General features: G+C 48.2%; 1 protein-coding gene across 1 annotated transcript in view; it reads left to right on the forward strand.

The window, feature by feature from the left end:
* The first annotated feature begins 3,895 nt into the window (after positions 1 to 3,895).
* EIF4G3 (eukaryotic translation initiation factor 4 gamma 3) overlaps positions 3,896 to 26,491 on the forward strand; it is a 146,586-nt gene continuing 123,990 nt past the window's right edge. The window contains 1 exon segment of the mRNA XM_030963703.1: positions 3,896 to 4,515. Within this exon segment, the coding sequence (XP_030819563.1) occupies positions 4,349 to 4,515 (167 nt within the window). The 5' untranslated portion in view covers positions 3,896 to 4,348.

Raw genomic sequence — 26,491 nt, forward strand, 5'->3', positions numbered from 1 at the left:
AGGGAGAGCGGGCAGGAGGTGAATCATCCCGCTCTGTGCCAGCTCCTGGTGTGGGCTTGCCTGGTCCTGGGTGGTATTCGCTTTATTGTGAGCTCAGCTGTGCCCTGGAGGGCTGAGTCGTTGTTTGCTGAGGGCTGAGCCTGGGCAGGGGGAAGAATGGGGAAAGCTCCAAGCAGGACCTTTTTGTTTTTCTTTTTTTTTTTATGTTGGGTGATTGTTGGTTTTTTTTTTTTTTTGTCTGGAGGGTGTTGGAAGAGGAACAGTGCGGGAAAAGCAGGAGAAGCCAACGAGGGAGGTGCTGCTGTGCTGTGCTGTGTGAAAGCAGGCACCTGGAGCATGCTGGAGCCTACAAACAGAGCTGGAAATGGGGGTTGTTCATAGGTTTAATGGGGCCAAGACAGCTGGTGAGAGGCTGAACCCAACCATCTGAACTGCCACTCTCCTTCCTGCTTTGTTTCCTCCAGGTAGGATCTGACCCCTGACACCTCACAACAGTTCTGAGGTCACCTTGTGGAACAACCAGATTATAGGGCCAAAAGCTTCCCTGAACAAGCCATACCTTCCTGAAGGCAGGAGAATGGGGAGTGGCAGGTGGGGAGCAAGTTTCTAAATCCCACCTTGCAGCTGGGATCTGCTCATTCTGATCACTGAGTTTTCACTCAGAGCCAAGCTGAGTCAACAAGAAGGCTGTATCTCCTCACTCACTCCCAGGACCATGGCTTTGTGCTTTTCTCACTTTATGCTCTTCTCTTCACAAGCATCCCTCCAGGGGATATCCCAATCCTGTATTTTTTGAAGTTCACTGACAGCTCCAGCATTCCTACTGCACTCTGTGTGTGGGGTTGTGTCTCTGCTGTGGCAGGTACAGGAGAGACTGGTGGGACTGGAAAAAGGGCTGGTGATGCTCTGAAACAGGAGCTCAGCCCTGTAGGCTCCAGCTGCCCACGGTGACACCTCGGTGCCCAGGTGCTAACAGAGCTAGCAGGAAAAAGAGGAGGAAAAACAAAATGGAGAGGCGGCAAGAAGGGTGTGAATCCAGCTGGAACTCACTCAGGCTCCAAAATCTGCAGGATTTGTTGGCCAAATCATCCTACATAAGGTAGAGAGGAGACATATCTGCTTTTTCTTCTCAGGAAAAAATAAAAAGAAGGGAAAAACATGGCTGGGGAGAGACTTTGACACTGCAAGGGCTTTAGGCAGAGCTGGGAGCCTGGCTCCTTCGCCTGGCCAGCACATTTTGGGAGCTTCAGCAGACAATATGGTGGAAATGCCATTTTTTTTTCCTTTCTAAAGAGGCAAAAAAGTGTTATATGCAAAGATCCTGGAGTTGGGAAGCTTTTTCACAGCTGTGTTTACAGGCAGCTATTTCTGTAGAACAGAGGCAGCCGTGGATGTCAATTTGCTTTTGAGATGAATTTCCTTCCATGCAAAGGGGGGTAGCTAGAGAAGGGCTGTGCCAGGAGATGGTCATGGAATGGCACCAACCCCCCAGAACACACAGCTCTACTTGCACTGTCCAAATAAAAACAGCCAAGTCTTTACCAGCTGTGGAGGGAGAATTGTCTTCCCAGCAGGAGAGGTGTGCTGTGAACACAGCAGCTCTCTGGGATGCTGGGAGATCTATTAGTACCTGGGCAAATCCCATACCATGAGAGAAGTTCCTCCTTTGACTCCCATTTTTGGGGAGTGGAGGAGTACTTGGCCTTTCTTTTTGGTCCTCCTTATTTCTCTCTTCAGTTTTCCTGGTGGGGAGTTAGTTAATATGGCAGGCTGAAGGCTGAGGAAAACTAACTCAGAAAAACCAGCCCCTTTAAATATTTGTTCCTGGATTCAGATAGAAATATTCCCCAGTCAGGACTTCTTTACAGGCTGGCAGGGCTTGGTTGGGCTCTTTTCTCTCAAAAAGAAAATCTGAGTGTTTCCTATTTCCCCCCATTTCCCACAGGCAGTGTGAGGTGTGTATGAGCTCACCTCCTCCCAGGTATTTCCCTTACCCCGATGCTGAACAAAGAGCACAGAAGGGGACACTGAGCAGCACATGATCACCTTCCCCTGCCCCACTAATAATGCCTGCTGGCACTGCAGGAGGTGGCTGTACCCTGCGGGTAGCATGTGAGTAAGTGATAAAGCATTCTAGTTGCAGGGCTGCTTTTACTGGAGACCTGTGTGGCAGCTCCCAGCTTTGCTCCTGAGAACACACCTCAGAGGAGGGAGAGCTTCTGGACTCACTGCAATCCTTGGGTGCCCTAAACCTGCCCTGCACAACCCCATTGTTCAATAACTCAGAGTCTGACCCCAAAGGGAAAACGTACTCAGGACCCTTCTACTATCTTTTGCCCACTGTGCTGAGTTCTGCTCCAGTGAACAACACCCAGTCCAGATTCTCCACTGTCAGATTTATATTTAAAATTCAAAATTACTTCTCTGTGTATAAACAGGACCATTGCACAGACAAGGATGGATGCGACTTCTCAGGCAGGTTTTCTTTAGTGCACAAGACCTCTCCTCTCAGCTGGTACTCTCCAGGTGCCTGAATACACCACCATGAGAGCTGTTCACTTCAGTAAAAGAAGCTTTTCACATTTAAGGGTTTCTTTGTGATTGAATTAAAGCATTATCTTCCTCCTAAACTTGCAGCTGCTCAGAATTTGCAGCGGACGGGACACAAATGAGCTCTGGGAAGGTTTCCTAGAGCAGCACGCCAGGCTGGTGGCTGGGGCAGCAATACCTGTGGGCACAGCGAGGGTGCTGGGAGCGTCTCCCTGGGACGTGCGGTGCGGCAGGAACGCTGGAAGGTGCCAGCGGGTTGGAATGAGCCCTCGGCAGCCAGCGGCGAGGCAGGACAAGTCAGGACAATCTGGCAGCTGCTGGAATCTGTTCTGAGGTGCCTTTTATCTCCCTGAGATGGTACAAACCACCTTGGCCGCTGCCAAGCTCAGGTGGTGGCCGTGAGGAGGGTTCTGCAGGTTAGGTGTGAAATGGTGAGTGTGGTGGTGATGGTGTGGCTACCCTGGGAGGGTGATGGCTTGGTGTGACCATGGGGTCAGGTGGACATGTCTCCCACAAGGGCAGGTCTGGAGGAGCCCCATTGCCACAGGTGGGCTGCCTTGGGGGTCCCGGGGTGCCTCACAGCCACCCTGTCACCCTCAGGACTGTCTGCCCTCATGAGGGGCCGCAGTGTGGCCCCTGTCAGCTGCCCCAGGAGCTGGGAATTGGGACTGGGAGATGTACGGCTGGTAATGGAGCGGGTGGTGAGGTTTTTTAGGTAAGTCCCTTCCTCGCGCCCATGGTAGGGTGGATTCTGTGGGACCCCTCACAGCCAAGGGGGTCCTGGGGGTCCCAGGCTTCCATGTTGCATTCAGGGCTGCCGGCCCTCACGATACCTCGGGGGGGCTGTGGTGCTGCATCTTCCAGTCCCTCCAGACGCCAGGAATTGGGGCTGGGGGTGAATTTTGGGGCAGGGGAAGCCCTCAGTGGGGTGGCTGCTGAGGAACCTCAGAGGCCCCCTGACAGCGTCGGGCCAACCCCTCACCCTCAAGCATTGTCGAAGTCTCTCCGAGCCGAGCCGAATATGCCCGAAGCTGTGCCCGCGCCGATCCCGAGGGATTCCGAAAATCGCCGAGAAGCTCCGAAGAGCTACGAGCGGGGCGGGATTCCCTCTTCCGAGCGCCACCGAAGATTCCCGACTTGTCTCAAGCCCTCGTCTTCCGGAAATAGCCGAAGTTTACCGAGTGCGAGGGTCACGGGAGGTGCTGGCCCGAGAGGGGAGGGAGGGGGTGCAGGGCAAGGCGCTTGCGCGCGCGAAAGCCTCTCCGGAAGAACCCGAGGTTTGCCGAGCGGCGCTAGCTGACGAGCGATTCCGGAAAGAGCCGAAGGTTGCCGATCAGAGGTGGGCCGAGCGACTCCGGAAAGAGCCGAAGGTCGCCGATCGGCTCTGGGCCGAGCGGCTCCGGAGCGGCCCGAAGGCGCCCGAGCGCCCGCCCGGCCGGACAGCTGGAGGCGGCCGCAGCGCCATGTTTGATGCTCCGCTACTCCAGTGAGGAAAATCCGCCGGCATCGCCCCCGAGCCGCCGCCGCGAACGGCTCCGCTGCCCCCGGCGAGGGCGACCGCGACCCCCCGCCGCCGCCGGCTCATGAGCAGCGCGGCCTGAGCCGCCCCCCCTTCCCTCCCTCCCTCCCCTCCCTCCCTCCCTCCCCGCCGGCCCCTCTCCCGAGCCCTCCGGGAGGCGCGTTGTCACGGAGACCGGCGCCGGTGCCGGCCCGCCGCGCTGCCCCGGCTCTCCCCCGGCCCGCTCCGCGGCTCCCCCCGGCCCCGCTCCCCGCCGCGGGGTGGTGGCTGCGCTTGGCCATGAGTTTACCGCAGAAGGCGGCTTTGAAACCCGGCGCGGCGGCGGCGGCGGGGACCGGCCCCGGGAGCGGGGCGGCGGCGGGGCCGCCTCCCCCCCCGGCTCCCCCTCACCCGGCGCCGGCGCCTCACCCCAACATCAGGGCCTTGCCGCCACAGCCGCCCCAACAGTATCCTTTGCCCCGGAGGCTCGGGGGTGACACCCCCTCCCCACAGCGAGCGGAGCCGGGGGGGTGAGGGCTGCGGGGAGCCCCCAGGCCTGGGGGCGGTGGGGGGTGAGGGGTCGCGGGGCCCCCCAGACCAGGGGAGGGTTGGGGGTCGCGGGGCCCCCCAGAGCCGGGGGGATGTGTGAGGTGGGGGTTGTTGAGGGGTTCCCGGCTCTTTTTTGTGTGGCTGTTTGTGTGTGGGGCCCCCTGCAAAGGGGGGCTGCACCTGCTGGGATGGCGCCGGGAAAGGGGGGCCGTGCACCTACCCAGTGGGCTGGTTTGGAGGGTCAGCCCATTCCAGGGGTCCCTTTTCCCCCTCCCCCAAAGCAGCGGTGACCCCAAGGGTAAACTTTTAATTATAAATCGTTCTTCAGTTTTGCTTCTGGTCCTGCCCAGGTAAGTGCTTTGGTTTTGTTATTTTTCCAGGCGAATTTAAACCCAGGGTTTTGGTTTTTTTTTTTTAATTTATTTACAGCTGGGGACGATTTTCATGTGATTTATTTTATTTTATTTCATTTTTCCTACTTGGCTGGTGGGAATAAATCTCAGGTGGAACGTTTCGCTGAGCAGCTTTCCCTGCCAGGCCACGCGTGATGGGGAGGAGGAGGAGGCTCCCACTCCCCAAAATCCCCCCACCAAAGCGGCCGCTGCTACAAAGAGAGGCCGGCGGGGGCTGCGAGTGTTTTTTAAAGGTCTTGGGTTCTGTGCTGCGAGTAGGCCCCGAGTCAGGAGGGAAATACTGCAGGGATCAGCAGGAAAGTGCCTGCCGGCCTGAGGTTTTGTTTGCAGCGTCCGACAGCATCCCGTGGCAAACTGGCTGTTCTCTCCCCCGGCCTCCCTGGAGTTTTGGGGGGGGAGTGTGACGTGAAAAACACACTTTGTGAAATATCTCCGTGCTGTTTTATCCGGGAATGGTGCAGGGGACGGTCGGGAGTGTGTTTTGCTGTAAATGTTTGGCGGTGTGTTGGATTTTAAGGTGGAAGCGCAGGGTGGTTTTCTGTGCTCTCAGAACTGTGTTCCCTGTGTATGAACATTTTCCTGCTCTCACTTTCATTTTGGAGGTGGGAAAACCCAGCCCTTTTATAATCAGTTTAGGTCCATTGTTTTCTTGAACTTCCGGCAAGAATCACCCCTGCCATGACAACAAATTCGTTGCTTAAATCATGAGACTGTTGACGTTACGGATTTGTTTGGGTCAAGTGAGAACCCCTGGACGTTCTCTTTGCTGGCTGATTTTTGCCTGATTTGTGGTATTCCCTAATTCCAACCGGTTCTTTAGGAATAAAAAAAAGTGGGAAGGTGCTGGCAGTAGAGTCAGCGGGGTGGTGGTAAGTAAAACTGTTGCTCAGGGAGAATTTGCTTCGGTTTTGAGGGATGTCCCAAGAGTTGGAGTGGGAATGCCGTGCACGGGCTGTGCCCAGCAAGGTGCTGGTTTGCCTGGGAAGGGGCTTTTTTCCCGGGAAGGTGGCACTTGGATGCCCTGACAGTTGAAGGCTGCAGTTTGCCTGGGCTGTCCGAAGCATTTTATTCTCCGGGTGTTGCTGGGGGGAGCCTGCTGAGTTCAATGGGGGGCTGTGCTGTTGTGGCTGTTGCTTTTGGTGAGTGTTGCATGGAGCACATGAGGGATGAAGTTTGGGTTCACTCTGAGCACAGCCTAAAAACAAAAGGGCTTGGAAAGGCTGGAGAAGCTCCTAGAGGAGCAGGGGCTGCTGTGGCAATGTGTCCTGTCCTGGGTACCCAACTGGACACCGTGAGCAGCAGAGACCGAGGAGGGAGAAGTGTTAGGTGGAAATCACAAGTTGATGTTATAAAAGTAGGGAGGTTAAAATGACACAGTTTCATTTTTATTTCTAGACATGCCTGTTTTGAAAACATTGTGTTTGACCGATATCTCTCCTTAACTCCTGAGCTACTGATCCGTGCTTGCAATATATTCAAACACTTTATTTTTGATTATTCGGGTGTCCTGGTGAAGCTTATTCAGGTGCCCTGGCTGGTTTTATCCTCCACCAAAACCTGTGTTTGGTTATAAACAAAAGCTGTTACCTCTCCATGCTGCTCTGAGTGAGGCTCGGGGAGGAGAGTTCATCCCTGATTTACTGGAGTGCAGGGGGTCATCTGAGTTCAGCCTTATTTTTAGCCCTCTTTGGTTTCTTTTTTTTTCTCTGTGTTTTGATACAACTGTTGAGCCACTGTTACCTCACAGCAGATAAAAGAGTTGCAGGTTTCTCTGACTTGGGGTTTTTAAACCAAAGCAGTTTCTTACTGGTGAACTTTGTAACTTTGGAAATACCTGTGGTTTCAGACTTAATGTATCATGAAATTAAGCGATATCTGTGTAATTGGAAAAAAATAAAAAATGTGTGAGAGAGAAGTGTTCAGCATGTGCATGTAACAGGGCATGAGAGAGGGAAAATTAAAATACAGGGGGAAGAAAGAATTTTTTTAGAAAATAATATTTTTGAGAGAAAGAGAAGCTGGAAAGTGATGGACACGAAGAGCAGAAATGTCTGGATGTGAGATTCATTCTGTTTCCTGCTAAATAGGAAGTTATTGGAGCTGCTGTAAGGCAAGACAGACTTGTGAGGAATTTCCTTAACACAGTGGCTTTAAGAAGTTAAATTTCCTGTGTAAAAGTAAGTTGGGATAATTCTGTGGCTCTGGTGGTGGTGAGTACTCAGCCAAACCTGATTTCAGGCAGAAATTGTGCTCAGAAGTTGTCAGTATGGATAAATCCTTCACTTGGAGTCTGACCCTTATTTGGGTGGAAAGGACTAGCGAGGGTGAAGTGACACACAGAAGGGATATTATAAAAAGTAAATCCCAATCTGCCCTCCTTGGCTTTGACTACCAGACTGCCTCTGCAGGAGAAGTTCCAGTGAAGTCTGGAGTGAGACTTCTTCCATAAAAAGGTGCAGGAACAAAGGTGCTGCGAGGGCACTGTGGGTCTTTGTGGTTTTACCTCAGTGGTACTTCTGACACATATCACACTCCACCCTGTTCTTTACTCTCCCACTTAGGAATGAAGTATTTTTTGTGTGTCTTACATTAAGCTGTTCTTTCAAAAGTCCCTGTGCTGTGAATAAATTTTGTGGATCAATTTAATCAGGTCACCAGTTTCTTCCCAGCCTAGACCTGGGCAAACGTTGGCTTGTAAGGGACAGCCAGGTTGATGGATGGCACCTGGGTGACATCCCCGGCTGCTGGTTAATGTGACACTGCTCAGTCAGAGCCAAATCAGAGCTGTCTGCAGCTCAGGGCTGATGTCAGTAGGGTTTTGTTTTCTTTTCCCAACTTCCTCACGTTTGGAGGGAGTTCCTGGTTGTTGATGTGTAGGCACCAGTAAACTTGACTTTAATCTGTCCCCCTGGCTGCTTCCATATGAGATTGAGCATCTCTGAAAAATTGGGTGTTCCTCAGGCTATTGCAGGTTGTGGCAGGCTCAGGGTGGGTGTCAACACACTGTTACTTTTTTTTTTCTCCTCTTCCTCCTTGTTAATTCCTTTTCCGAGAAGCAGAGAGGAAGGATTGGTGTTTGGGGGACTGACCTCTGTGAATTCCATCATTGCTGTGCGAGGAAATGTGTCTTTTGCTAACATTGCCTCAGTGATTTAGTTATAGTTTTTCCTGCCTTGTTCAGCTAACTGTGTTGTAGTCCCTTTCAGGAAGTGCTGTGCTGGTTCCTGCTGTGTTGGGTGGCATCTTCTGGATGCAAGCAGCTTCCCCAGAGCCCAGGAGGACAGCAAGAAATACAGTATGGCATTGAGGAATGTCTGAGGCTGTGTGGGGGTGAGTTCCTGGCAGTGCTTGCCCAGTGCTGGGATGCCAGGCCTGCCTTGGAGATCTGGTTAAATCAAGATTCTTGAGGAGGACTGGGTGCATGGGGTTCTCTGTTGTCTCTCCATGAACCAAGAGTTGAGCTGGAGGAGAAAATGCCCAATAATTTTGCCCAGGAGAGAATCTGCAGCGTGCACTGAAGGGTCGGGGTCTCTGGGTGCTGTGATCCCCTCTGGAAGTTTGGAGCCAATGCCGTCTTCCCTCCTTTACTTCCATTTTGAGTGGTGTTTTCCCAGGCTGTGTGAGGGAGCAGCTCTGTGCTTTCTGAAGTTTGTCCATTGGTGAGTTTGGAGTTGAGGACAAGGGATTTGGGCACAAAAGTCAGCTTGAGGAGGCTGGTGGTGGCTCTGCTGTGAAGCACTCCCCGTGCAGCTTTGACACCGGCCGGAGCGCAGTTGGAAACCTCTACCAGAGCCAGTGGCAGCCACATGTGAGGAAAGTGAAGTGTCAGGAGCATTATGGTCCCCAAAGGGAAGGAGTGGTGAGAGGGGGAAGGAGGGACCAGGCTGAGATCAGAGGTGTCCCTTGCTCTCTGTTTCTGAGTTGAGGAGGGAACGTTCTGAGATCTCGTCTGGGTGAAGGGAAGGGGGCAGAGGTGTTGCCTGGGAAGTGTTTCTGTTTAGAAGTGTTGAAGCTGTGGAGATCAAACATCTTGGGAGGGTTGGAGCAGAAGAGCTTGGAGAAGAAACTTTCCCTGCTGCTCTGTGGTGGTGGCTCCTCTGCAGGGGAGGAACGAGCACGGATTGGGGAGCGTGTTGCCAAAAAATAAAGTGCCTTAAGCCCTCTCTGCCATCTCCCCTGTTGATGTTCCCCAGCCTTGGCACATCTTAGTGTTCTTTCAAGCAGCAATAGCTTTAATTTATTTAATGACAAAAGCTAATCATGTTAGAGCGCAGATATGTCACTTTACCAGCTTTGTAAGATTTTTGTGGTGAAATCTCTTGGAGAAAATCATTCTAAAAATGTGATTTCAAGTGGCTTATTTTCTTCTCACATCCAAGGACATGATTGTGTATATTCTCTGGCAGAAGTCTGTGGGAGAGGGTTACTTTATCCATTTAAATATATGTGTATTTAATGAGCAGCTCTGATTTGGGAGCAGAGTTTGTGTAAGAAGTTGTTGAGAGCGTAACAGGAGACTCAGAACAAATAACTTTCCTTTTAGATGTTGGGATGTAGAAGGATTTTTATATGCTTTTTATTATTTTATCTGTGATGGATTTTGTCCATCATTTTCAGGCTGAAAGGCTTTTCTGTTAGCAAACATTGGGATGTGTTGAGCTGAACAAAAAGCTCCACTTTTGTTTAGTAGTAGGAGTTAGCAGTGAAGATCTCCCTTTAGAAGGCAGGGGTAACCTATATTTTCTTTTTCCCCTAATCCAGCGATTTCAGGGCTAGTCAACTGTCAACTTTAGTTGTGTGTAAATCCGCTAATATGATTAGAGTTGCTGGAATTTTTACTCTGGAGAATTACAGATGGGGTATCACTGTTTTACAGGCATTGCTTTGGTAGGAAACTTTATCTGTGACTTGAATGTGGTTACTGGCAATTGCAAAAGCTTTTCTGGAATGAATGGGGAAGAGAAAACTGGTGTTTGTTCCAAGGCATGAACATGTGGGGGGAGGAGTCGTGTGCCCTGTGGTCTGGAGGAACCAGGGGAAACTAATTTTTCTTCTTGTTTTTTAAGGGAATACAGTTGATGAGACTCTCACGGTGCTGTGTTTTACACTTGCTGCAATTTCAAGCACTTCTCTGTACAACTTTCCTTCCCAAACCCTGGACTCCGTTTTGTCTCCCAAACAGGAGCTGATGGTGTGGAACAGCTGGAAGAAGAAAGTAGAATGTATTCTTAAAAAAGAAAAGGATCAAAGGGAGGAGAGCAAAATCAGCTTTTAGGCTAGTGAAATTTTCTGGTGCATGTTATTCCTCTGGTTTATTCTTTACCTTTGGAAGGTGTCCCAGGGCGCACTCCCTCTTTTTGGAATAGGTGATGGCACGCTGTTGCTGATGGGACTTGAGTCAAATTGCTGCTGGGCATGTAACTAGGTTAATGGGACAGCATGATTATTTTTTTTTCTTTCCTGAAAGGAAAATTACACGCTCTGTATTTCGATTGTACCTGAGGAGTTGTTTTTACCTTTGTTTGCTGTGTAGTTGAGGCGGAGCGAAAAGGATAAGTTTCCCCACACCGAGATTGTATCAGGTTTAAATCAATTCTGCCACCAAAAATAAGATGTTTCAGTTGTTGGTTGTAACAACTTGGTGTTTCCTTTATCTGCATGAGAGTTGAAATATTTCTAGAGCTTTAGATAAGCTTGAAAAAAAATCTAAGTGGCTTCCAGAATGTCTTGGAAATAAAACTTATCCCATCCTCAACCGAGCCTGGTAGTGCTCTCTGAGTCTCTTGGTGGAGTGTTGAAATGGGTTAGGACTTGTCGAGGTGCACAAGCAGCTGCTCCTTTCCAAGTGCTTCAGCTCAGCAGGAGTGAGGCTCCCATGCTCTGGAGTAAGAGTATCTGCACAGGAATAGCTGGAAAAGTTGGAAGCACAAAGACCATCCCTGCTTGTAGCAGGGGAGGGGACTGAATGTGATGGGAACAGAAATTTCCCTGCCAGCCTTGGAGTTTGCTCTTGTTGCTGTGAAAACACTAAGCAAGGAGGAATTAATGCAGTTAAAGGTCTTAAATAACACAGATTTTCCTAAGTTTGGAAAGCTTTTGGAAGGTGGAAACTAATAAATGTTGCAGGGCTGCTCTGTTTGGGGTTGTTAGATGATGATTGTGTGCTTGATTTACACGTGAGGGTGACTGTGAGTTACTGAGTTAGAGCAGTCAGAGGAGTCTGATTGCAGTGTCTGTGTCACTGGTGATGGGTGAAAATCCATTTGAACTGGTGCTATGGCTTTGCTAATGGTGGTCTGAAAACTGATTTCCCTCTTTTATGTGTTATTAATAAGTCATAGAAGTTACTGTGCCTTGAAACTGGCTTTTCCTGGGCTTATTTTGTTCTCTTGCCAAAAGGCAAAAATGAGAGAAGTCTTTGGTCTTTCAGACCAAGCAGGAGGCTCTTTCTATGTGCATCAAAGGGAAAGACTTTTTTAGTGATGATACTTTCAGCTTTGTTTTTTCAGTCAACTCTGTTCTTGGGAAGACTCCTAAGCATCCTAGGGAAAGGACCTTTTAAAAAACACCCAGTGCATTTCTACTGAGTGGTGAGACCCAGCCCTTCTGTCCTGAACTGCCACGAGATCTTCCACACAACTGTCAGGTCTGATGTGAAATTCAGACTGAAATCTGGCCTGAAAACTTTCTGGAAGTCTTGAATTTCTGTTTGGGGAGATGTACAGGCTCCATACTGGACACTGGGTTTTGCAATGTGCAGCTGAATCATTGGGCTGACTCAGTGTTTTATGTTGGAAAGGGAACTCAGGGTTCTTGTAGTTGAGGGTGAGCAACCTATACCAGTTGTTTGGGGGGAATTCAAGAACTGAAACCAAAGAAACATTTAAAGCCTGCTTATTGTGACTTTTAATGTGAAATTCATGGTGCACCTTGAACTCTGGAGTGTGCTGGGAAGGGGATTTCAGCAGCTTTAGCATGGCAAGGCTCATTTGGAAGGTGCTTTTGGATGTAGTATTTCTTGAGCTGGTGAGACATCTTGAGTTCTACTTGCTCTGTATAATATGAAACCAGCTTCAATTTGCTTTCTCAGTAGTGCTCCCACAGTTATAAATACTTGTCACTGGACAGTCTTTCTCCAAATAATCAGTCTTTCTGGGCTCTGTGTTTTGTATTTTAGAGTTGTGAATGCAAATAATTCAGCTGTCAACCTGTCCAGCTTGAGTTTTATGTTTTCCTCCAGTGTTGGGTTTTAAAGTTGATTTCAAATTGCCTTTATGTCTGTCTCTTCAAAAAGAAAAAAGACCTAATTTTTGCTGATATGCAAATATCACAAAGCCCAAGTTTCAATGAGTTTAAGCTGTTTGCCTTAATTCCATTGATTACCTTTCTAAAACACTTTTTCAATTTTGAAAAAGTTCATCTGCCCAGATAAACTCCTCTATATTTTGATACTTGGTTGTGAGGTTGTGCACCACATTTGACTTGAAATTATTCCCATTTTGCCCCAGGTACCCCATCTCATGGCAGTGGCTGTGGCAGCAGTACCTGGCATTGCCAGCAGTCACCGAAACAATTGGCCCTTGGCACAGCCCCTTCCCTGCCTTGCTGCAGCCAAAGCACACTTCATCCACTCAGACTGATGTTAGGAGCATTAAATAAATGAATGAATTGTACTGTCACCAAATTCCCATCCTGGCAGCTGAAGAACTGTGAGAGTTTTATAGCCAGGACCCCTGTCCAAAATGTCTTATTGAATGGCCAGGATGTCAGGAGTGGGAACAGTCAGCAAAAAGCTTTCTGGTGAAATGTGCGAGCCTTACAGAGAGTTATGGTGTGGAGCACTGTAAAAGCTTCAATTACCAGACATCTGATGCTCCAGGTTGAGTATTAATCAACCTGGGAAGGGCGTGGAGAAAGGAGCTGGAGCACAGCAATAAAAAATAAAACAAGGGAGCAGGACAGACACGGAGAGGGGGGAGAGCTGTGTCTCTATTGTCAGGTCAGCTCTGTCTTGTTGTTTGAAAGGAGTTTTTGGGGGAAGAATGCAGCCAGGCTTGGAAGTGTTGAAAGCAGGGATAACTCTTGGTCTCCATCAGGGAGTTTGAGGTCTTACTGATTGAGCTAAAACTCTTAAAGGTCACTGATGCTTTGGAAGCTCTTGGAAAAGTCTGCTGAACTTCCACCACTGGGAGGAGAGGGTTGCAAATATTCCCTCAAAGGAGGAGAATTCACTCCTCAGGCTTGGATTGCTTTTTCTTGTGGTCTAGCTCCATCCTTGCTTTTATGAAGTTGTGCTTAAGATGGTGTTTCTGCTTAGAAATGGGAGACAAAATATCTGTATCATCCACAGTGGCTGTGAGTGGGTCCGAAATGTCTCTGGACTGTGGGGAAAAAGGAGGAAGATGAAGTGTGTTCCAACCAGTTTGGGGAGCCAAATTGCACTGCAGCCCCTGATAATGTCAGAGGTGCTAGGGATATCCAAAAAGGTTTGATTTGATCCATTCCTGTTCTGCAGTGTTCCAAAACATCAGTATTTAAGAGAAAAATACTTCTGTTATTCTCCCCATCCACAGTATTGGTCCTAACTATGGTTAATTTGAAAAAGGGCTGCTAAAATAGCACTGGTCACCAGCACAGTCCTCAGAGCTTCCCTGTCCATGCTTAAGGTGGTGATGGCACTTGTGGTGGTGAAATCACAGTGTCTGGGCAGTGTTTGGAGGTGGAAAGCTCAATCTTAAAGCTCTGCTGTGGCTGTGGAGGTACTGCAGTGTGAAATCAGCACAGCTGGGGTTTGTGCTCCTCAGAAAAGGAGCTGTGGTGCCTGTGGTGGTGCATGGGTTGTGCTGATGGTGTAAATAGGCCTCAGCAACCAGGCAGGGACAGGTCCTGACGTTTCCTTTTCTTTCCCATGTGGGATAGTGCATCAGGTACATCTTCACTGACTGCTGCCTGGGTGTTGCTGGTTCTGCTGTGTGGCATCACATCAGAGAGCACTGCAGCAGCTGCAGCCTTCCCTCTCTGTTCTATCCCTGTTTGTGGCTTGAATCTGTAGAATCCCAAAATGGTTTGGATTGGGAAGGACCCTAAAGCTCATCCTGTTCCACCCCCTACCACGGGCAGGGACGGCTTTCACTGGATCAGGTTGCTCCAAGCCCCATCTCACCTGGCCTTGGATCCAACAGGTTGAGCCAATGGAAGTAAACCAGGATTTCTTTTAATAGGAAATGCTCAGAAACTAATTTACTGCTCATCTTCAGACCCTGGTGGGGTGAATATATCATTGCTGTTACTCTTTCTTGGATTCCCCTGCACAGGTGTGTGTGAAGTGTGCACCTGAGATTCCTTAGGAGGGGAAATTAGAGGTGCAGAGGATTGAACTGAGGAGACTCAGGGCTCTCATCCTACCAACAGCCCTCTGTGAATTTGGTCTTTGTGCAGCTGTGTAAGATGCTCTGCCCTCTCTGGATGCCAGCTTTCCCTGGATTTCATTTTGTATGACACAGAATTTTAGTTCAGGGGAAGTCATAAGCTCCACATGTGGCAAGAAGGGACTTAGGATTTTGTTTCATGTTGATAAACTGCTGAAATAAAGATTATGGGCCGAAAACCACAGGGAGTTACAGCAGTGGGAATGGATATGAGCATCAACATTCTGGAGAATCATCCTTCCAGAATTCCTTGCTCAGCTGATGGGAGGACCATCACTCTGGGTGACAACACTGCTGTCACCACAACAGAGTGACCAGCAGAGCATTGCATTTCCTCATGAGGTCACAGTGTGAAATATTTGAGACACCACAGGAAACACAGCTGAGTGAATGAGATGGTAAAATACCAGGCTGTTTGATATTCCTGCTTATCATCCAGATGGAGAGCCTGGCTCAGAAATAGATGGATGCTGCTGCAGGGTCCCCAACCCCCAGGACACAAGCAGGGGCTGTCCTGTGGAGCAGAGACATATGGGGGGTAGAGCCTGGCAAGCTGGAGTGGTTTGTTTGTGATTTTAGGGCACAGAGTTTGAGGTGAGTGGGCAGGGGCAGTTCTGTGTTAATGGCATGCACAGGAAGCAAAAAGTCAGCTGGTTTTTAGTGCTTCACAGCAATTCAGACTCCTGGTGAAAATTGCCATGAATGAGCACTGCAGTGCTCATGTCTGGATGGGAACTTTGTTCTCTGGTGGTGTAACAATGTGCTCCAGCTGCAGGAACTGCTGGCACTGAGGGGAAGCCAGAGCTGGGAGGTTGTACTTTGTGAGTTCAGCATGAGGAAAGATAGGCTGTCATACCCACACGGAAGTTTATTCCAGGCTGTAAGCTGAATAAGGGCTGGATAAAAGCTTGTGAATCTTTCTCTGCAATGGGATCCTTTTCCTCCTGCTCTGCCTTCCTCTGCTTGTGCATTTTCAGTTATGTCACCTGTCTGCTTTGGCTCTTGTGGTTTTAATGCTCTTACCTGGTTATGTGTGCAAAGGGCAAACTTGGTATAGAAATAACTCCATGTGTGTGTGTTAAGTACCTGCTCTGAAGGAAGCAGGCCCCAAACAATCCCAATTTTCTCTTCCTGGTGGGGCTGTTGGGACTGGAGTGTTTCGTGGTTGGTGTCCCCTGCTGCAGTGGCAGTGGCTCTGTGCTTCCCAGCCCAGACCCAGAGTGTGGTTATCAGGTTGCCTCCCTCTCCCTGAGCTGGTATCAGGCCAGAAACTGCTGTTTCAGCTGCTAGTCAGGGGACAGCTACTCTGAATTTGGGCACCTTTGTTTTCGTTGGATTGTGATTCAGTTTGTGTGAGATAGTGCCTGGTTTGGCTGTTTGATGTGAATTTCTTTAAGCTCAATGACTGAAATTCAGGAGTATTTGAAAATAACTGTTGTATCTGCAGTTGCATTTCAGAATGGGAAAGGAGGAAGATGGGTGTGGCTTCAGCTGTGTTGTCTGCTCTGTGGCATTTTATTAAAATCCTCTTTTTTTCTGCCGGACTAGATGTGCACAAGCATCTGATGCAGCCAAAAGTGCAGAGAACAGCTGAGGAACCATTCCTGTTCCTTTTGGAATAGACCAAAAGCCAAAGTTACTCCAGAAAGGAGTAGGCTGGTGTGTGTGTCTGGCCAGACAGGAGATCAGAGCCTTCTCCTCCCTGGCTGTCTCCTCCCAGTCACTCCTTGTCATCTCCATCACGGCAGCTTGCTCACAGCCTTGCTTTGGATATTTTTACAGCATCTACCAGGAGGTTTGCTCAGTCTTAGCCTTGTTTAGCTACTGTTCAGTGTGAGACTACTACTGTTGCTTTTTTTTTTTTCTGCTTGAATATTCAATAAACGAAATTGTCATCACAAGTTGTGCCTCTGACATTGTCTCATGTCAGATTTGCCCGTGTCTCCCCTGGCCCTTCCTGGGAATTTGGTGTGTGTGATGTTTTTCTTTGAATGCATGTCTCCTATTAGAGATTCCTGCTTTTCCCTCATTTCTTGAACAATGTGGTTTCTTCACTCTGAAGACTCCTTCTCATTCTCTGGGAGCGATGGTTCTGACCATGATCTGGGATGAGGATCTTCTATTTTCCCCAGGGATGGTTGAAATTTGGTTGGTTGATGGCTTTGCTTGAAAAAGTGACCCAAGAATTTTTCCTAGTGCATCTCTTTTTCTCCCAACCCTTCTGCAATGTCCAGAGCAGCTGTGGCTGCCCCTGGATCCCTGGAAGTGTCCAAGGCCAGGTTGGATGGGGCTTGGAGCAATCTGGGATAATGGAAGGTGTCCCTGCCCATGGCAGCAGGGATTGGAATGAGCTTTAGGGTTGCTTCCCACTCCAACCATTCTGGGATTCCATGATCCTGTTCACTTCCATATTTAACTGTTTCAAGCAAGGATCATTTTACTGTCTCAGATCAGGGAGGACTTTTGAGCTGCCAGGCCAGGGGTGGGTGTGGTTGGCTTTGTGGGGAGTGTTATCAGCTGGGGCAGAAATGCCTTCCTGAGCAGCTGGAGGGTTTTTGGCAGCCCCTTTGCATTCCATGGTCTGCAGAGGGAGGTTTGCAGTGTGCAGAGGTGCCTCCATGCGTGCTTAGGGGTCTGGCAGCTGGCATACCATTTCCCTGCTGAACTGTTCCATACATAAATATGGTTTTTAACACTTACCAAATGCTTGGAAGCCAAAGGCTGCTCTAGGAGAACTTCATCAAGGAAAGCAGTGTAAAGATACCTCTCTGTTAGGTAGTGGATTTATTTTCCCTTCTGTTGTAGTTAATCACAAAAATAAATGCAGTTAAAAGTATCCAAAGTACTTATTTTTTACTGCACCATGCTGTGAAATGCCTTGTTCAGAACGCTTTCTTTCCTCTGAGTTTGGATCCTTTTTAAATGCTGAAGGGTATTTTTGAGACTTTGTTTTAACTTCGTTTTACATCGTGTTTATATGAAACAGACAAAAAAAAACCCCAGTGCTTTGCCAAGTATTTTTGGAAAGAACAAACTTTGTGGATAATCATTTTCATGTTCTACCTGCTCCTTGGTGTGCTCAGATGGTGGAAGAATCTTCTCTCCCCTGAAAAAGGCTTTGAGAGATTAACCTTAAGGTAGTCACTTGAGGCAAGTTGATTAAGAAATATACTGAACGTTAGATTTAATCAAGATTGAGTAATGGAGTTAGAATTGACTGTCACTCCTGGAATGCAGTTATTTTTAGGTGGGGATGGGGATGTGCTGCTCCCCAGGTTTTCCATACCATGGCTCTGAAGGCAGACTGATCCAGATGCCATTGGACAGAGAGGATCTGCTCCAGTTTGGTACTGGCAGCTTCATCCTGTTAACGCATCCCATAATAAACGTGTTGTGACAAAGTTTGGCAAATCAGAGCAAGTGGATTCCCCTGCAGCACTGAGTGTTGTCACCCAAAATACACCTCAGATACATCAGTAAAAACATTGAGCTGCTATTGATGCAGGGACTTTACCTCCTTTTGTATTTGGCTTCCTCCCAAGGGGCAGTGAAGGCACAGCTCTGATCTCTGCCTGTGAGCAGGGACAGCACCCAGGGAAGGGCTGGAGCTGGGCCGGGGGGTTTGGGCTGGAGCTCAGGAAAGGCTCTTCCCCAGAGGGTGCTGGCACTGCCCAGGCTGCCCAGGGAATGCTCCCAGCCCTGGGGCTGCCAGAGCTCCAGAGGGTTTGGACAGGCTGGGATTGTTGGGGTGTCTGTGCAGGGCCAGGGGTTGGACTCTGATCCTTGTGGGTCCCTTCCAGCTCAGGACATGCCATGATTCTCAGAAACACTTGGTGAGGCACTAAACTTCACCTTTTGATCACTTAGTTTAGGCTCTGCCCTTGTTGCCACTGGTGTCATAGTGTGAGGTCCTGCACCTTTTGCCTGTGTTGGTTTTTTCGGTGGGTGCCACAAGGGTCTTGTCCAGCTCGAGGCCTTGGCCCTCTGTGGTGCCCTGCAGAGCCTCCTTTGTCATCTTGCAGGGTGGTGTAACTGAGCTTCGACTGGTTGTTTTATTTTCTCTTGCTTAAAGGTGAGAACAAAGCTGTTTCTTCACTGTAACTTTCTATCTTCAGCTCAGGAAATCAGGAAGTTTATCTGGATTAAATGAGACAGTGATAGGCTGGGAGAGGTGGAAACATAGCCCTGGGGAGTAACATCCCTGCCCCTGGCAGGGGGTTGGGACTGGATGGTCTTTAAGGTCCCTCCCAACCAAAACCAGTCTGTGGTTCTGTGAAACTGCTGAAGCTGTTTGCTGTTTGTTGCTGTTACAGGGAAGCCAGGTTGCAGAAAGATTGAGTGGAAGAAAGTGGGGTCACTTACATGGGAGGTGAATGAATCAGGATTACTTTAAAGGAGCTTCCTCACTTTCTTGACACGTCCTGACTCCAGAGAGAATCAGAGCAGCTGTCTTGCTAAATTTGTCTTAGATGCAAGGGAATTGTGACACAGTAGTCTTTCCAGGGACTGAAAAGTAAAGATCAGCTGCAGGTGTTGCATGATATTGTCATTTTGGTTGTGTCTAGTAATAATATCGATTTCCCTTTGCAACCTTCAGTGTCAGTGGGCAGAAAAGGCCAAAGCTCGCATGGTTCATCACATGGTGCCCTCAAGCAAGCAGTTGTTCATCTGTCAGCTGGAATTGTGACTTTTTTCTGCATTATTCCCAGGCTGGGCTTGCCTTTGCCATGCCCAGGATGTCCGTTTGTAGGTTTGGGTTTCTGGGTCAGTGTAATCACAGGGTGTGAAGTTCCCAATAAGGGAAAGTCCTCTCGAGAGGCCTCAGGTGTGCTGCCTGTTGTGAGCTTTAGGAGCAGGTAGGATCAGAGGGCAGGCTTGGATTTCCATGGGAAAAGCACAATTTCTGGAGTCACTTTGCATCGTGCCAAGGGACAGGACAATATTTTAACATCATCCCAATCTCAGAGTTTACTCAGGCACCTGAGAAATGGGGTGAGATCAGTGAACAGAGATTGTGGTATCTCTAAACCCAAAACACACATCACCTTCTTTGCAGTTTTACCACTCAGTGAAAGCAAGGAACATAAAACCAGGAAACCTCTTCAGATGATGCTTTGAAGAAGCTCATTTGGTTAACACATTTTGCTTGTGTTGCTTGTCCCTTTAAGCCTGTTCATGCCTGGAGTGTTGGCTGTAATGTTTGTACTGAAAGCAGGAAAGCCCAACAGTTGGGACTTAAATCCACCTGCTCAGTGGCATCTACACTTGGAGCTCTTCTAGTGGCCCTAATAACCTTAATGAGGTTTTTGTGTGGCTTTTCTTAAGTCTTAATTTTGTTCCACATGAATTTTCAGGTATAAGCAGCATCTTGGAGTTCTCCTGTGCAATGTAGCGTATTTGAGAACTGTTTTTTTTTTTCCCTTGGTTGTTATATTAACTTTTATCATAGATTGATTTTAAATGCTGGTGTTTCATAATTGCATCTCAAAACTTATCTGGACTGTACAGAGCAGAATTAAGTAGAACAAATGCATCTTGCTTTATCTGGAAACAGGGTGTACTTTGCTACACATTATTGATGTTCTCTTATCTATGGTGCAAACACTAAAGCTTTGGAGTAAGGAGTTGTTATTTAATATTATTTAATGCTGTGTGGTGCATGTTGTGATTTGAAATATAAATAAGTACAACTGACTCTCTGGGTTTGTTCTCAATGACCAGCACAGCAGCTCTACCTTAGGAAGGTGAAAAGGAATTTCCTATTTATATCCCATTGCTGTTCATCATGCCAGAGCTGCCAGTGGAAGCCCAAATTGTTGCCAATCAGCAATAGGTGTTTTAGGGGCTTTTTCTTTGTTTGTTCTCTATTTCCACATTTCTTTAGACTTTGCTTCTAGGCTTGTTTATTATAGCAGCTGCTGCCTTCACGGGAGTTTTGAGTGCACAAAGAATTACCTGATTTCATGCCAGATCATCATGGAATATCCTGAGTTCGAAGGCCCTCAAAAGGATCATCCAGTCCAACTCCTGACCCTGCACACAACAACCACAGGAATCACTTTCTTTTCTACCCCAAGGATAACTTTCTATTTTTTCTCTGCTTCTTTATTCTTTCTCACCTTTGAGGGTGTTCTGAGAATTGGACTTGAGAGTATTGGACTTGACCCAAAAAAAAGGGAAAAATAAAAGATGTGCTGCAAGAGCAGCTGTAAATTCCCACTTCTGCAGCAGCCATGGGTCCATGGCTGCTCACTGTGCAAGGGACTTGGTTTGTCAGTTCCTCTTCCCGTCTTTACAAGCTGCCTCTCCTATATTGCCATTCCCCACCTGTGAGGAAACAAAGGAGGCAAAAAATATTCCTGCAGTGGAGAAGGAGAGAGTGGCAGGAGTATGTGTGTGAGTGTGAGCATGTGTGTGTGTCTGAAATGCCTCTTTGTGCTGCCAGGGATGTGTTTGGATATGACTCCAGGCTTGCTCCCTCTGAGTGGATGTCCCCTCTGGATGCCTGAAGAACAGTAACTTTTTTTGCACAGCTGGTTGTTTTTAATGAGATATTCCTTCTTTTTCCAATGAGGCAACAGATCAGCACCTTTAAAAGATCTTTATCTCAATGGTGAAGAGCAGGAGTCTTCTCTATGTAGAAAAATCCTGAAAGGAAATGGCATCCTGTGCGAGCTGTGGCCCGTGTGAATGGGCTGTCAATCAGTTTAATTAAAACTCTGGTTATGATGGGGTTTTCCTCCTTTTTAGTTCAGCTACAACACAGGGAGAAGAAAGTTTTCATCTTTACAAGCTATTCTTGCAGAAGTTGTTCCTGTGATTGTGATTAAGAAACCCTTGTGTTTTAGGCAAAAATAAATTAGCTTGCTCCTTTGTATAAAGAAATATCTTGCCCCTTGGCCATATCCAAAAATAGATGTGGAGTCCCTGAAAGTGAAGTGTTTAAACGCAGCATATGGATTAGCTCATGGGGTGGTGCAAAAGGACAGGATTTAGCCAGCTTTGCCTTTTGTGTGGTTATCCCAAGACAGGCTGCTGAAGGGAAATGGAGCCAGTTTCCTTCGAGCCAGTTTGTGTGTCCTGTGTGTGGAGCAGGCAGGAGCTCCCTGGTTAGGGCAGGATGAGCCTGGTGTGGAGAGGTGGATAAATATTAAAGCAGTGGAAATAGACACTTTGTTGGTTTTGCTCACTTAAATGTTTCTTTTGAACATGAGTGAGACTCCTTACAGAAATCTCTTTCTAGAGTCTGTGTTTGCATCAAAACCTTGGCTCTGCTGAAGCACAGAGGGTTCAAACTTTGCTTTTTGTTCAGAGGCTCCCATGTGCAGCAAGAGCCCAGTTTGGGAGAGAAGAGGAGCAGCCCAGCATGAATTCATTGCTTTGGGTTTTTACAGTGGAGTATTTGTGTTCCTTGGGACATGTGGGCCACAAAAAGGTCCGTGTTGGCCAGGTCTTCCCCCACATGGAGGATCTTGCCTCGTGGACCTTCTTGGTGCTGGCGGCTGTGTGGCTGAGGTGAGGAGTGTGTGTATCCTTCTGTCAACATCTGTGAGGAGAAACATGCCCAGCAAGCATCAGACCCTTGGAGGTCGTGCTCATCTTTATCACTCTGCATTTCAGACTGGTGGTCGCATGTGTCCATGTTCAAATGGGACACCAGTACCAACTGGGACCCTCCTCCTTTGATCATTTCTAGATATTTTGGTTTGCTGCTGAACTCTGCTGAGTTTTATGGTAGCACTAAGAAAATGAGGAAGGGGGTGTTAGTTCTGTTTGGTGGAGTCAATACTGAATGTGTTTTCTCTTGAACTGTGGAAGGCCAGGTGCTTTTAGCACAGTGGGGAATGATGTTGAAACGAGGAGCAGGTCTCTAAATGTAAAGGACTCAGAGAAGGAACACAAACATTTCCTCAGTCCCAGGAGTGGAACAATAGCTCATTGTTGGGAGGAAGGGATTGCAGAAAAGCCAGCAGACTCATAAGGAGGGGGTTCTTTTCTATAGCTTACTATTTATATTGCACTTGGAGGCTTTTTGGGGACTAGATGTCCAATTCCTGGAATGTGCGTCCCTTGATGGAGGAAGGTTGGGTGTGAGCAGAGCATGCCCTCAGTGGGCATTTGGTGTGCACAGTGCTGGGGTTTTGGGCTCTTGGAGCTCTGCTCTGTGTCCATGCAAGTCCCTGCTCTGCCTCACAGCCTGGCAGCTGAGGAGACGTCCCCTAAAGAGACAGAACTCTTCTTCCTCCCACCCTCACTCTCTTTCTGCTGTCTATGGGCCGCTGAATGGGTTTGCATTGACCAGAGAGACAAAGGAGCCTTTCAGGCCCCGGCTTTGGCCGCAGCCAGCGAGCTCTGGGCTTTTGTTAATGTGCTCAGTCCCCCCTTTCTCTCTGGGCAGCCTCACGCTCATTGTTAATGCAGCTCCGGAGCAGCACTGATAGTTCTGAATTCATTTTGTTTGCTCAGTTTGCAGGAAAAGTTGCAGAAAGCTGCAGAGAGAACATGTTGCCTCTTAGATTCTCCGCAGAGTATTTTCTTTCATGCCTTTCGCAGGGAAAAGTGGATTGTGTAAACAGATCCTGACAAATCCGTGCCCGAGCGGAGCGTGTCGGGGCAGCGGCAGCGCCTGCGTGTGCAGAGCCCAGCGCCTTGCTCCAGGGCCTGGGAACACTAACTGGCTTTCCCCCACCCTGCTGGATTAGGCTCCATGTTGTCCTGTTTAATTTTGTTACTGCATTAGGCAGCTGAAGATGTAAGCGCTTACTAAAACAGCTGCTCTGCTAAGTGGCAGCGCCGGTGCTGTGCAACAGTTGGGAACTCGCCCGGCATCACCCCAGACTGACTCTGCTGTGTGAAGGACCTGTGATTTTAGTGGCTTTAAGGCTTGAAGATCCATAGTCTTAAATAAATTAAACCAGCTTCAGATAGATACAGCCACATGGGGATGGAAGGTGGGAGAATCTCCTAGGTCAGCATTTCCTACCAGTGCATAGAGAAGACCAAAAGCAAAGCTACTTTTCCAATTCCCTGTTAATAAACCTGAAAGGTGCTGGTAGATGGTCTGTAATCGCTGTGAGACATCACTATGGAATTGATTCCTGGAAATAAACTGTTAGGAAACAGCTGATGGAGAGGACTGATGCATAGCAGGCATGCAAAACTAAATCTAAATCCTGCTGGGGGTGAGGATGGAGGGAGAATGGCTGTTTCTTGTCCTTAAGGTGGGCAGGTTTTGGAAGGGTTGTGTCCCAAAATCAAATGCACTGTTGGGTGAAACAAACTGGGAGAACGGGACAGGGATGAGTTTGATTGTGCAATTCAGGTAAAGTCAGCAGTTGAGAGATGACCACAAAGGCTGTTGCAGGATTCAAGGCACCTCAGTGAAGCTGGTTTTTCTAGAAATAGTTGGGTTTTTGGTATTCTGAACCGATTTTTAATAGCATGTAAAGCTGTGTCATCTTTGGTTACCATTGCTCTGACTGGAACACAAATTGTGGAGCAGGGAGGAGTGAGGATGTATCTCTGCACCTTTTAAAGGATAGCAGAACCCTCTGTAGTGAATATGTGACAAACAGGGAGAAAACCAGCGTTCAGACACATGGAGGGCCCTGAGTGAGTCACGGAGGAAATCCTTGTCAAGAGAGCATGACTGAGTTTTTTTCTTCACCAAATGGAGAGTGGCTTAAACTTTTCAATAGATGGCTGCTGAGCACACACTTTGAAGCTGGCAAAAGTAACCCCAGACACAACTGCTCATCACTCCCCCTCAGCCAGCTCGTGCCTCGCCAATAGAAAGTACCCATCCTTGAGTGCACTTATTTTTAAGAACTTGAAGGCTTGAAGATCCATAGTCTTAAATAAATTAAACCAACTTAGATACAGCAATATGGGGATGGAAGGTGGGGGAACCTCTTAGGTTGGTGTTTCTATGCCAGCTGTCTGGAGGGATGTGGATCTGTCTGATTGCAGTGTACTCCATCCTGGAGTGAACTTCCCTGGATCCCTGGCAGTGTCCAAGGCCAGGTGGGACAGGACTTGAGCAACCTGGGACAGTGGAAGCTGTCCCTGCCCATGGCAGGGGGTGGAACGGGATGAGCTTTAAGAGCCCTTCCAACCCACACCATTCTGGGACTCTGTGGCCAAAAAAGGCACTGATATTTCATTAATTACTCAGAAGGGATTATTTATCCAGAAACAACTTCACAACCGGTCAGCCACGCAATGCAAACACTCTCATGCCTTGGTAAGCATTGTCTTAATTCTGTTATTCTTGTCAGAGGGCCTGGTTCTAGTTTTTTGGGGTTTTTTAGCTTTGGAAGTCAGTGCCTGGGGTAAAATCCCTGTGTGGCAGTGGAGCCCAATAGGGGGAGTGTGAAGTTTAGCTAAAGCCTTGTCTGAATTCTTTCCAGTTCCCTGTATGAAGGATGGGCCTCACCACATGTCCAGAAGGCTAATAAATATAGGGGCTTGTAAATCAAAAGGGAAATGAATCTGAAGCCCTTGGGGCCTTTGCTTTGCTTGAAAAGTGTGAGACGTGTCCATGAGACGACACTCAAATTGTCCTTTCTTAATAGTTTATTTAAAATTTGTGCCCAAACTTACCCAACAAAGTAAAAATAAGTTGTGTCCTTGGCATCTTCAGTGAGTAAAACACTTCTTGGTTCAGTGGTAGAGGGTTTAGACCTCAGGACTGGACCAAATGAGCTGGACTTTGGCACATGGCCATGACTGAAGCAAGGAATGCTCTTCTATTTCCCCCCTACCCCCAAAGCCACCCAAACCACCGTGTGTTGCAGCATCACCTGTGGCACAAATCCACCCAATGCCTTTGTTCTGGCTGCTGAAATGCAGGTTTTCAGATCTTGGTTTTCTTTCTTGGGAGGAAATCTACTACCTTCCTCTGCAAGTCTTTCAGGAAGGTTTCTTCTAATAAAACCCTTGGGTTTAGCAGTCCTGGTGTTGGCTTTGACCTTGGGTGCCCTTTTTACTGCTCATCTTTTCCTGTCTTTGATGCTGGAGTGCTGCATATTTGTGGTGATTTCCACAGGCATGTGCTGTGCTCAGACGGACATGGCTGCGCTTCCGGACTTAAAACACCAGTGCTCAGCCTCAGTTTGATTAGGTTCGGGTAAAGAGAGGTTTTTGTAATGCAGAACCATCAGGCTGGAACTCTTAAATCAGATCATTAATTACAGTGGGAGTGTTGTCAGAATGCAGAGGTAGGAAGCAGCTCCAGGATGGGATTGATGCAGCTGAGTTAGGAGGGGTCTTGACCACACTTGTGTGATGCTTGATCCTCTGAACTTTATGAGTTTGTCCCTCTGTCAGCCATGGGAAGGCACAGTCCCTGTTTTAGTCCCTTGAGCCTTTGCTGTCCAGAAACACAAAATCCCATTGCATGCCTCTTACAGTGGCTCAGCTGCCCTGGCAGAGGCACAGCTGGCCCCGGGGAGGAAGAACCCGGTGTGTTCAATGTGTCTGATTGACTGGAGGGCCATGAAAACACCATGGGAGCTGGGGCAGTGGTCCCCTTCCCCAGAAAGCTTTTCTGTTTCCCTGACATGGAATGCAGGAGATGAGTCAGACTGTGACAAGAGGAGCTGCTCCTTTGTTTTACTGTGGGGTTAAGTATTGAGAGCGGCTTCATTCACTCACTGCTGGGCTTTGAAGGAATTGGATCAACTCCTTTTTGTTTGGGTCCTTCCATTCTCTTCCTTAACTTCCCTTCTCATCAGTGAGTTTTCAGCTCCAGCTCTTCTACTAGGCAATAAGTACTAACCTGCTTTTTCACACCCTCTTACTAATTGTCACAGGACTTTCCATGCACATGGTTCTGTTTCAGGTATTTGTCCTCTTGAGGTCTGTTTACATTGTTGGTTTTTTTTCCTTTGAAAGGCTGAACATCATTGGAAATAGGTACATGGAGATTTATTCTGTGGGGATACAGATGATTTGTCATGACCTCATACCAAAATCAGTGCAGGGAATGGGGTAGGGAACCACTACTCAGGTGCTTAAGGAATATCTGGCAATGCTGTTTGCTCCTTTTACCA

The sequence above is a fragment of the Camarhynchus parvulus genome, chromosome 21 (genome assembly GCF_901933205.1).
Source record: "Camarhynchus parvulus chromosome 21, STF_HiC, whole genome shotgun sequence".
Classification (NCBI taxonomy): Eukaryota; Metazoa; Chordata; class Aves; order Passeriformes; family Thraupidae; genus Camarhynchus; species Camarhynchus parvulus.